We start from the raw sequence: 13,867 nt of genomic DNA, 5'->3' as shown, positions 1-13,867 counted from the left end.
CCAACCTGAGGTAGAAGTTGGTATCTTAAGGGATACCGGAGCTAATCAGAGCTTGATTGTGAGAAGGCTGATTGGGAATGATCGACGGTTAGCTGGCAGGAGTAAGATGAGAGTATATGGGTTATTGTCTGAGAGTGACATGCCCGTTTGTACTGTCCAGCTAAGGTCGGAATATGTGTCGGCAGAGGTGATGTTGGGAGTGTGCCCCGACATACCTGTTCCAGGAGTCCAAGTGATCCTGGGGAATGACTTGTGTGGGACAAAGGTGTTGACAAGAGTCGTAGCGGAGACTGTGCCAGAGGAGTGCCCAGAAGGCCACTGCACGTGTGGGACACCTGAGAGTGTGAACCTGACTGACATCCGAGGAGATGAGTCAGGAGACCGCCAAGCCATTGAGTACCCTGTCTCGGTAGTGATGAAGACAGAGGTGGCCGACAAGGAAGACGCTGGAGAAGGTGAGACAGTGTCGATTCAGCCGGTGGAAGAGATCGATATAGACATAGCGTGGCTGTTTGATGAAGGTCCAGCCCAGGCAAATGGAGTCTCGGTGAGGTCGAAAGTGAGGATGACCCAGCCGAAGAAGAATCAGGTGGAGAGAGTTGACCTGAGTAAAGCCCAGACTGCTGAAATTAAGGGTCGGAAGGTGAATGCAACTGTGCTGAGTAGGAATGAGGAAAGATGTGGACATACAGAGGACGGGAGTAGAGCGTCGAGTGGTCCACGAGCACAGAGGCATATGGATAGTAGAGTTAAGTTGTGGGAGATGTCGAGAGTTGACATGTTCCACAGGAAACGTGAAGGAGAGATAGTGAAGAAGAGTAACAGCCGAGAAAATGAAAGGAGAAGAGACAGTATGTGTGGAGAGATGCTTACAAGCACTCTAGGAAAGGTAAAGCGACACGTACGGTCGAGTGCTGCTGAGTGTAGTACAGTGCTCGAAGAAACTTATAGGGAACGAAGAAGAGTTGAAGGAGAAGAAATGGAGTTGTATAGAGGTGAGAAGTGTGGGAAGAGGATGATGATGCAAGCATGGAGGAATAGAAGAAAGCCGAGGACTCGATGGAGGTCAAACAAGACGATGTCTTGGATAAATGAGGAGACGAAAGGGAGAATAGTTGGTGAAGACGAGGGAGTGAAGTATGATGACAGGAGGCGGAAGTATAATGGCAGTAGATGGAAGTATGAAAACGACAGAGGAGGTACAGACAGCAGATGTCTGACTCTGGACGTGAAGAGAAGAAGACGAGGAAATGGAGGGTGGAGACAGTAAGTAGAGTGGACCAATGGATTGCAGGCGTCCAAGGAGGACAGCCTAGCCAAGAGGTGCCAGAGAAGTCAAATCGTTTATGAGAAGATCATATTTCTGGCGAGTTGTGAGCCGGATGTTGCAAGGAGCATCGAACTAATTGTAGACTCCTAAGGAAGTATATGGGGTGAAGAACGAGACAGTGTGGTGGCGGATGTATTATCCCGAGCTTTGCCACTGGAATAACTCTCAAAAATAAGGGGAGGGGAGTGTTATGATCTCAGCCTACAGGAGAAACGAGTCTCCCTTCTTGAGAGTTATTCAGCAAGCCTGACCTAACTAGAAGGTCTAGCAAATATTGAGGTGATAATCCATATGTAAAATAGTTGCTTGGATATGTGTAACAGTTTGAGATTATGGGCAATGAAGAAGAAAACAGATAAATGACTGGCTAGGAGATGTGGACATTTTGCTGGAGGCGTGAGGCTCGCTTCCGGAGGCCCTTGACCTCACTTGAGTGCCAGACATCGCAGGGGAAAGCCGCGCTCCGTGAGCTCCCGCCAGAAGGGAACCCTTAGTGATATATCTCTAAGAGAAGAGAAGTGTGCAGACGTACCAGCTGTGGAATCGAGCTGGGAACGTTGTGGTCTCAAGTCCTGGTCGACGAGCAGATATTAAATCGCCCAGAAGCATTATTGTGGGCTGTGTGGAGCGCCCTGACCAGACGCCGTCAGAGGGAAAGCGCCCTCGACCAATTAATCTGTGGTAAGCACGATAAACGCCAGTTCATAGTGATTGTTTGTAGTTGGTCGTGTGCCCAGCGACAGTAGCGATGTTTATTTATAAGTTAGACATGTTTTAATAAGGCAGAAAGCCTGAAATAAGAGAGTGGAGAGGGAGGAACACGGAGCGACGTCCGTCCCCTCTGAGCGCTGGCGGACGACTGAGGGAGCCTGGCTCCGGATGGAGGAAGACCCTCCCAGCGAGTGAGGACCGCCGCCAGGCGAGGTGGAGTATGGACCCGCCCAAAACGGGGGAGTCCACTCTCACTGTATGTAGAGGACAGATAGAGGTTTAAGGCAAGCATATTGTGTGGTTATTTTTTGTTTGTGTTAAAGGGGAACATTTTATTGGAGTGTCGATGGGTTGCAGGTTTGTTCTTTGGGGAAGAAGTTGCTGAGAACTTCGAAGCCAGCAGATGATGTAGCTGATGAGACTCCAAGGTAGTGGAGCAGAGGACCTCGAGCTGTGAGGAGAAGCAGTGAAGAGGAGTGTCACGTGTTTCTGTAGAGGTGGTGTAGCAGCCAAGAGAGCTGTGGAAGAACCTAACAGAAGGGTGAAGCACCGTAGTTGCACAAGGAAACTTCATGATAGCAGCCTGGAGGAGCTGCAGAGGATCCTGGTAGTGAAGCCCGGAAGAACCTAAGGATATTAGGGTTGTGAACTTCCAGAGGTGGAAGGGGAAGTTCTGGTGGATTACTTGTAGGGAGTTGGTAGTGTTTGGTTGTCAGTAGCGTGCAAGACGCAGTGAGAGGTGAGTGACTGTTGGCATTCTTATGTCAAGGAGTGTTTTATACTGAAGTTTAGAGTTACAGTCGTAGGCTGGATTACCTACGGATGTATGCGTTCCAGGACTGACAGTGATTGATGGATCATTGTTGTGTATCAATGAACATTTATACTGATATATGTGATTGCATTCAAATGCTGATTTTCTATATATATATTATCTTGCTGATGGTGCAACAGTGTATGTAGACTTGACCAACTTGAGGAGGTTAATGGTATCAGGTGGCGAACCAGGAGATAGGATACCACTTGATAAGCTGATAATAGAGTTCTGATGGTATTGGAGTGCAACCTGATTGTGATATTATAGAGTATAGGATTCATTATTATTATATGTGTGTATGTATCGTGTATGTGCTTTGTCCAATAAATGTGTCACAATTTGCTGGTGTTTGCCCTTGTCCTAGTGAGGCTTCCCAGGAGGTAGTAAAGAAGGGGAGAGAAAGAACCAAGAACCACTGCTGTGGACAGGGTAGGAGGTAATACTAGTAAGTCATAGGGGATTGAGGAGATCATATCTCATAAGGAGAGAGTGGGGAGTCACAGCGGCTCGAGTGGGTGTGTGCACGTGACAACGAGGCTAAGTGTTGGAGCCGCATCCCCTAAACGTGTGACGTTGAGCCCCTCTCCAAGAGCCAGAAGCGCCAAGGGTGATCTCCTAGTATAAGCACTCTACCGAGTTGTGGGTTGGGTTGTCCGTAGAGAAGGATCAACGACGACAACACCAACCAACCCACAGTCTATAATAATGGGCATGGTAGTTTTGTAGAGTGTGGGGTAGTGTGTAGAGTGTGGTGTAGAGTAGCATGTGTAGTGGGTGGTGTAGTGTTGTGGCGTTTGGACGCCTGGTATGGAGTGTGGTGTTATAATGAGGTCATCAGTGGTTGGGTTGACCAGAGGTGATGGTGTGTCGGAGTGGGTAAGTATTATGGATAAGATTATAATGTAGAATTTCAAAATTTCAGGTGTTGGTGGTTGCAGTGGACGAGCCAAATAGATATACTAATTTCTCATTAATTAAGTTGTTACAGGAATCTCGCTAGAGGCGAGCCAGTGGCAGTATGATGTTTTAGTGACAAGTGTGAAATTAATTTAATGAGGTATTTATTGTGATAATGTATGTGTATGTATATACTGTATATTACCTCATCGGCACCATTACTGAGTGTTAGGCTTGAGAAGGTCCCCCGGGATCATGTCACAGAGCTTCAGGTAGAGTAGAAGGGAAGCTATGAGGCTACACTCAGTTATTCTAAAAAAAAAGGGGGGTGGAAGTGAAGCCAACGTGACGTTATAGGCGAAATTCGCCCCCTGACATCAAAGCAGGGATAAGGGCCAGCTGCAATGGTTTTGCAGTTGCGCTCAGGCTATATACGGGGAGAGAGTAAGGAGCCGAGGGGGTTATGTGATAATGGGATTGAGCCAGGGGGCTCCGAGGGAATATTTTGCAGGTACAGCGGTCGGGAAGGTGTGAATACAGGTGGACACACTCTGGGCGGATGGGCCTAGACCAGAGAGCTGTGAGGTATCTACAGCGTTCTGGGATTGGTGCCCTGGAACGAGACGTCAGCACAGACCCGAGGGAACATGACCCTGGGGTAGGAATCTCCGTTGCTCTGGAGGCCAGGATCACGTTAGCTCAGAGCAACGATGGGACATTGACAACATTCACCAGGCTGGACAGCCTGGGTTTTGTCTGGGTCATGGAGGATCTATGACCTAGCAACCATGGGACACGAAGACAAGAGAAGTGATGCTGCAAATTGTGGAGGAGGCCAGTGAAACATTGTGTGATCATTGTAAGCCCTTATGTCAACAGTACAGGGCAAGATGTTAAATTATAATTACTAAGGATGAAGAACCTTAGATATATATGTGTTGTGTATATATTAATGACTAGTGTCATTTCTGTTTAAGTGCCAGCATTCTGGTCCATGTAATTTTATGGTTATGTTTGTATGTAATTATATGTCAGCAGTTTAGGTATATGTGCATTGTTGGAGATGGGAAAAATTATTACAGACTATTTTACCTGTGCTATGATGTGAATATAATGTATATGTTGGAGAAGTGTTGTGAGTCATGTCGGGGAAAATTTTAATATATTTCATTGTGTGTATGATGAACTTATTGGATGATTTTTTAGTTGTACACATATGGTGGGTGCATCCTCCAGGTCCTTGCACTAATGGAACCATTGCAATGATGCATATGGGGACATATGCGTGTTTAAGGAGGGGAGTGGTGTTGTAATCCACAAGTTAGTAGGAATTATTAGCTAGAGGATCATTACTACAACACTTAACGAATGATGATTGAAAGTACATGTAAGTAGACAGACTATGGATCACATATCTAAGAAAGGTCAATGGATTAAGACCGAAGCTGTTTAGCCAAATGATTAATTCCTGGAAAGAGGAATTATTCTTCGTCAGGCTTCTAGGAACAAGATTACCTCTCTAGGGATAAGGTTAATCGGATTATACCTTCCTTGAGAGGTGGGGTGAAATGGTTGAGGTAGATGGCTGACTGGAGTCAGTCTGATTGTGGGAGTGGAACTAGGAAGTCCTCCGCATCTCCGGTTGTGGCAGCAGCGAAGTGTAGCAGACAGCTATGCGAGAGCCTGTTGTGATCTTAGTGACCAAGTTAAGTCTGCAGTATGTGAGTATTGAATGTAAGACTAACCGGGTGTGGAGCGTTGTAGTAATCATTCCGTATTAGGGACTTAGGCGGAAGTTACGAGTGTGTGTGGTGATCGCGGAGGTCGAGTGGTCTATGGGTATTGGAAGTGTATTGACCAATAGAGTATGTTAATTAATATAGTATTATTTGTCAGAGTCTATTCTTTGTAATTAAATGACAAAACCCGACGGCCTTTAAATACCTTCCATATGTTCATTCATTGTGTTCCGGTACAAACCTAGTGGTACGCCTCAAGGGTCTGGTGTGTGTAGGAGTACACGGTGGTAGTAACGGGTGCTGAGGCAAGGTGTTATGTGTTGTGTAATCGCTGTGTTCGGAATGAACCGGGGTTCAGCGTCACGACATCACCAAGCTCCCTTAGAACACCCTGGCGACACCCCCCCCCCCCCCCTCTCTCTCTCTCTCTCTCTCTCTCTCTCTCTCTCTCTCTCTCTCTCTCTCTCTCTCTCTCTCTCTCTCTCTCTCTCTCTCTCTCTCTCTCTCTCTCTCTCTCTCTCTCTCTCTCTCTCTCTCTCTCTCTCTCTCTCTCTCTCTCTCTCTCTCTCTCTCTCTCTCTCTCTCTCTCTCTCTCTCTCTCTCTCTCTCTCTCTCTCTCTCTCTCTCTCTCTCTCTCTCTCTCTCTCTCTCTCTCTCTCTCTCTCTCTCTCTCCCTCTCCCTCTCTCTCTCTCTCTCTCTCCCTCTCCCTCTCTCTCTCTCTCTCTCTCTCTCTCTCTCTCTCTCTCTCTCTCTCTCTCTCTCTCTCTCTCTCTCTCTCTCTCTCTCTCTCTCTCTCTCTCTCTCTCTCTCTCTCTCTCTCTCTCTCTCTCTCTCTCTCTCTCTCTCTCTTTCTCTCTCTCTCTCTCCCCCCTTTCTCCCTCCCTCCCTCCCTGCCTGCCCACCTGCCCTCTGCGCCACCGCTGCCCACACTCAAGGAGCCCCGCACCAACAGGACCCAAAAAAACTTGGTGGTCAGGCTATAGAGTTCCAGTGATGAAGGCATTGTTGATTATTAGGCCTCCGGGGCCGGCCTGTCTCCACCCTAACCCCCTCTCCGCCACACTCAACCCTCCCATCCTCAACCACACTGCACTCAAGCACGCCACACTCAAACACACTGCACTCAAGCACGCCACACTCAAACACACTGCACTCAAGCACGCCACACTCATACACACTGCACTCAAGCACGCCACACTCAAACACACTGCACTCAAGCACGCCACACTCAACCACATTGCACTCAAGCACGCCACACTCAACTACACTGCACTCAAGCACGCCACACTCAAACATACTGCACTCAAGCACGCCACACTCAACCACATTGCACTCAAGCACGCCACACTCAACTACACTGCACTCAAGCACGCCACACTCAAACATACTGCACTCAAGCACGCCACACTCAAACATACTGCACTCAAGCACGCCACACTCAAACATACTGCACTCAAGCACGCCACACTCAAACATACTGCACTCAAGCACGCCACACTCAAACACACTGCACTCAAGCACGCCACACTCAACTACACTGCACTCAAGTACGCCACACTCAACTACACTGCACTCACGTTGCACTCATCCACACAACAGTCAACAACACCATAGTCAACCACACCATAGTCAACCACACCATAGTCAACCACACCACAGTCAACCACACAACAGTCAACTACACCATAGTCAACCACACAACAGTCAACCACACAACAGTCAACCACACCATAGTCAACCACACAACAGTCAACCACACCATAGTCAACCACACCACAGTCAACCACACCATAGTCAACCACACCATAGTCAACCACACAACAGTCAACCACACAACAGTCAACCACACCATAGTCAACCACACAACAGTCAACCACACCATAGACAACAACACCACAGTCAACCACTCCATAGTCAACCGCACAACAGTCAACCACACCATAGTCAACCACACCATAGTCAACCACACAACAGTCAACCACACCATAGTCAACCACACCACAGTCAACCACACCACAGTCAACCACACCATAGTCAACCACACAACAGTCAACCACACAACAGTCAACCACACCATAGTCAACCACACCATAGTCAACCACACCACAGTCAACCACTCCATAGTCAACCACTCCATAGTCAACCACACCATAGTCAACCACACAACAGTCAACCACACAACAGTCAACCACACAACAGTCAACCACACCATAGTCAACCACACCATAGCCAACCACACCACAGTCAACCACACCATAGTCAACCACACCACAGTCAACCACACCATAGTCAACCACACCACAGTCAACCACACCACAGTCAATCACACTATAGTCAACCAAACCATAGTCAACCACACCATAGTCAACCACACCATAGCCAACCACACCACAGTCAACCACACCATAGTCAACCACACCACAGTCAACCACACCATAGTCAACCACACCACAGTCAACCACACAATAGTCAACCACACCACAGTCAACCACACCATAGTCAACCACACCACAGTCAACCACACCATAGTCAACCACACCATAGTCAACCACACCACAGTCAACCACACCATAGTCAACCACACCATAGTCAACCGCACAACAGTCAACAACACCATAGTCAACCACACCACAGTCAACCACACCATAGTCAACCACACCACAGTCAACCACACTATAGTCAACCAAACCATAGTCAACCACACCATAGTCAACCACACCATAGCCAACCACACCACAGTCAACCACACCATAGTCAACCACACCACAGTCAACCACACCATAGTCAACCACACCACAGTCAACCACACCACAGTCAATCACACTATAGTCAACCAAAAAATAGTCAACCACACCATAGTCAACCACACCATAGCCAACCACACCACAGTCAACCACACCATAGTCAACCACACCACAGTCAACCACACCATAGTCAACCACACCACAGTCAACCACACCATAGTCAACCACACCACAGTCAACCACACCATAGTCAACCACACCATAGTCAACCACACCACAGTCAACCACACCATAGTCAACCACACCATAGTCAACCGCACAACAGTCAACAACACCACAGTCAACCACACCACAGTCAACCACACCATAGTCAACCACACAACAGTCAACCACACCATAGTCAACCACACCACAGTCAACCAAACCATAGTCAACCACACCATAGTCAACCACACCATAGCCCACCACACCACAGTCAACCACACCATAGTCAACCACACCACAGTCAACCAGACCATAGTCAACCACACCACAGTCAACCACACCATAGTCAACCACACCACAGTCAACCACACCATAGTCAACCACACCATAGTCAACCACACCACAGTCAACCACACCATAGTCAACCACACCATAGTCAACCACACAACAGTCAACAACACCATAGTCAACCACACCATAGTCAACCACACAACAGTCAACCACACCATAGTCAACCACACCACAGTCAACCACACTATAGTCAACCACACCATAGTCAACCACACCATAGTCAACCTCACCACAGTCAACCACACCACAGTCAACCACACCATAGTCAACCACACCATAGTCAACCACACCATAGTCAACCACACCATAGTCAACCACACCATAGTCAACCACACAACAGTCAACCACACCACAGTCAACCACACCTTAGTCAACCACACAACAGTCAACCACACAACAGTCAACCACACCACAGTCAACCACACCACAGTCAACCACACAACAGTCAACCACACAACAGTCAACCACACCATAGTCAACCACACCACAGTCAACCACACCATAGTCAACCACACCATAGTCAACCACACCACAGTCAACCACACAATAGTCAACCACACCACAGTCAACCACACCATAGTCAACCACACCATAGTCAACCACACCATAGTCAACCACACCACAGTCAACCACACCATAGTCATCCACACCACAGTCAACCACACCATAGTCAACCGCACCATAGTCAACCACATAACAGTCAACCACATCATAATCAACCACACCACAGTCAACCACACCACAGTCAACCACACAACAGTCAACCACACAACAGTCAACCACACCATAGTCAACCACACCACAGTCAACCACACCATAGTCAACCACACCATAGTCAACCACACCACAGTCAACCACACAATAGTCAACCACACCACAGTCAACCACACCATAGTCAACCACACCATAGTCAACCACACCACAGTTAACCACACCATAGTCAACCACACCATAGTCAACCACACCATAGTCAACCACACCACAGTCAACCACACCACAGTCAACCACACCATAGTCAACCACACCATAGTCAACCACACAACAGTCAACTACACCATAGTCAACCACATGATAGTCAACCACACAACAGTCAACCACACCACAGTCAACCACACCATAGTCAACCACACAACAGTCAACTACACCACAGTCAAACACACCACAGTCAATCACATCACAGTCAACCACACAACAGTCAACCACACCATAGTCAACCACACCACAGTCAACCACACCATAGTCAACCACACCACAGTCAACCACACCATAGTCAGCCACACCACAGTCAACCAAACCATACTCAACCACACCATAGTCAACCACACCACAGTCAACCACACCATAGTCAACCACACCACAGTCAACCACACCATAGTCAGCCACACCACAGTCAACCACACCACAGTCAACCACACTATAGTCAACCACACCTTAGTCAACCACACCATAGTCAACCACACCACAGTCAACCACACCACAGTCAACCACACCATAGTCAACCACACCACAGTCAAGCACACCACAGTCAACCACACTATAGTCAACCACACCTTAGTCAACCACACCATAGTCAACCACACCACAGTCAACCACACCACAGTCAACCACACTATAGTCAACCACACCACAGTCAAGCACACCACAGTCAACCACACTATAGTCAACCACACCACAGTCAACCACACCACAGTCATCCACACTATAGTCAACCACACCTTAGTCAACCACACCACAGTCAACCACACCATAGTCAACCACACCATAGTCAACCACACCACAGTCAACCACACAATAGTCAACCACACCACAGTCAACCACACCATAGTCAACCACACCATAGTCAACCACACCATAGTCAACCACACCATAGTCAACCACACCACAGTCAACCACACCATAGTCAATCACACCACAGTCAACCACACCATAGTCAACCACACCACAGTCAACCACACCACAGTCAACCACACCATAGTCAACCGCACCATAGTCAACCACACCATAGTCAACCACACCATAGACAACCACACCATAGTCAACCACACCATAGTCAACCACACCACAGTCAACCACACCACAGTCAACCACACCATAGTCAACCACACCATAGTCAACCACACCACAGTCAACCACACCATAGTCAACCGCACCATAGTCAACCACACCATAGTCAACCGCACCATAGTCAACCACACCACAGTCAACCACACCACAGTCAACCACACCATAGTCAACCACACCATAGTCAACCACACCATAGTCAACCACACCATAGTCAACCACACCACAGTCAACCACACCATAGTCAACCACATAATAGTCAACCACACCATAGTCAACCACACCATAGTCAACCACACCACAGTCAACCATACCATAGTCAACCACACCACAGTCAACCACACCATAGTCAACCACACCACAGTCAACCACACTATAGTCAACCACACCATAGTCAACCACACCGTAGTCAACCACTCCATAGTCAACCACACAACAGTCAACCACACAACAGTCAACCACACCACAGTCAACCACACCATAGTCAACCACACCATAGTCAACCACACCATAGTCAACCACACCATAGTCAACCACACCATAGTCAACCACACCATAGCCAACCACACCATAGCCAACCACACCACAGTCAACCACACCATAGTCAACCACACCACAGTCAACCACACCATAGTCAACCACACCACAGTCAACCACACCACAGTCAATCACACTATAGTCAACCAAAAAATAGTCAACCACACCATAGTCAACCACACCATAGTCAACCACACCACAGTCAACCACACCATAGTCAACCACACCACAGTCAACCACACCATAGTCAGCCACACCACAGTCAACCACACCACAGTCAACCACACTATAGTCAACCACACCTTAGTCAACCACACCATAGTCAACCACACCACAGTCAACCACACCACAGTCAACCACACCATAGTCAACCACACCACAGTCAAGCACACCACAGTCAACCACACTATAGTCAACCACACCTTAGTCAACCACACCATAGTCAACCACACCACAGTCAACCACACCACAGTCAACCACACTATAGTCAACCACACCACAGTCAAGCACACCACAGTCAACCACACTATAGTCAACCACACCACAGTCAACCACACCACAGTCATCCACACTATAGTCAACCACACCTTAGTCAACCACACCACAGTCAACCACACCATAGTCAACCACACCATAGTCAACCACACCACAGTCAACCACACAATAGTCAACCACACCACAGTCAACCACACCATAGTCAACCACACCATAGTCAACCACACCATAGTCAACCACACCATAGTCAACCACACCACAGTCAACCACACCATAGTCAATCACACCACAGTCAACCACACCATAGTCAACCACACCACAGTCAACCACACCACAGTCAACCACACCATAGTCAACCGCACCATAGTCAACCACACCATAGTCAACCACACCATAGTCAACCACACCATAGTCAACCACACCATAGTCAACCACACCACAGTCAACCACACCACAGTCAACCACACCATAGTCAACCACACCATAGTCAACCACACCACAGTCAACCACACCTTAGTCAACCGCACCATAGTCAACCACACCATAGTCAACCGCACCATAGTCAACCACACCACAGTCAACCACACCACAGTCAACCACACCATAGTCAACCACACCATAGTCAACCACACCATAGTCAACCACACCATAGTCAACCACACCACAGTCAACCACACCATAGTCAACCACATAATAGTCAACCACACCATAGTCAACCACACCATAGTCAACCACACCACAGTCAACCATACCATAGTCAACCACACCACAGTCAACCACACCATAGTCAACCACACCACAGTCAACCACACTATAGTCAACCACACCATAGTCAACCACACCGTAGTCAACCACTCCATAGTCAACCACACAACAGTCAACCACACAACAGTCAACCACACCACAGTCAACCACACCATAGTCAACCACACCATAGTCAACCACACCATAGTCAACCACACCATAGTCAACCACACCATAGTCAACCACACCATAGCCAACCACACCATAGCCAACCACACCACAGTCAACCACACCATAGTCAACCACACCACAGTCAACCACACCATAGTCAACCACACCACAGTCAACCACACCACAGTCAATCACACTATAGTCAACCAAAAAATAGTCAACCACACCATAGTCAACCACACCATAGCCAACCACACCACAGTCAACCACACCATAGTCAACCACACCACAGTCAACCACACCATAGTCAACCACACCACAGTCAACCACACCATAGTCAACCACACCACAGTCAACCACACCATAGTCAACCACACCATAGTCAACCACACCACAGTCAACCACACCATAGTCAACCACACCATAGTCAACCGCACAACAGTCAACAACACCACAGTCAACCACACCACAGTCAACCACACCATAGTCAACCACACAACAGTCAACCACACCATAGTCAACCACACCACAGTCAACCAAACCATAGTCAACCACACCATAGTCAACCACACCATAGCCCACCACACCACAGTCAACCACACCATAGTCAACCACACCACAGTCAACCAGACCATAGTCAACCACACCACAGTCAACCACACCATAGTCAACCACACCACAGTCAACCACACCATAGTCAACCACACCATAGTCAACCACACCACAGTCAACCACACCATAGTCAACCACACCATAGTCAACCACACAACAGTCAACAACACCATAGTCAACCACACCATAGTCAACCACACAACAGTCAACCACACCATAGTCAACCACACCACAGTCAACCACACTATAGTCAACCACACCATAGTCAACCACACCATAGTCAACCTCACCACAGTCAACCACACCACAGTCAACCACACCATAGTCAACCACACCATAGTCAACCACACCATAGTCAACCACACCATAGTCAACCACACCATAGTCAACCACACAACAGTCAACCACACCACAGTCAACCACACCTTAGTCAACCACACAACAGTCAACCAC

General features: G+C 48.1%; 1 protein-coding gene across 1 annotated transcript; it reads left to right on the top strand.

Moving 5' to 3' along the window:
* Positions 1-6,488: 6,488 nt before the first annotated feature.
* On the top strand, positions 6,489-7,109 carry LOC138370148 (uncharacterized protein slr1819-like). Its single transcript, XM_069334139.1, has one exon. It carries the CDS (start codon positions 6,489-6,491, stop codon positions 7,107-7,109), a length of 621 nt encoding a protein of 206 aa, XP_069190240.1.
* Positions 7,110-13,867: the final 6,758 nt, after the last annotated feature.

This window comes from Procambarus clarkii, chromosome 31 (genome assembly GCF_040958095.1).
Source record: "Procambarus clarkii isolate CNS0578487 chromosome 31, FALCON_Pclarkii_2.0, whole genome shotgun sequence".
Taxonomy (NCBI): domain Eukaryota; kingdom Metazoa; phylum Arthropoda; class Malacostraca; order Decapoda; family Cambaridae; genus Procambarus; species Procambarus clarkii.
The sequence above is the reverse complement of the archived record's forward strand: the minus strand, read 5'-3'. Positions and strand labels throughout refer to the sequence as shown.

Excerpts from the sequence above, each read along its gene's own strand:
- LOC138370148 (XM_069334139.1), top strand. The coding sequence starts at position 6,489 with ATGAAGGCATTGTTGATTATTAGGCCTCCGGGGCCGGCCTGTCTCCAC.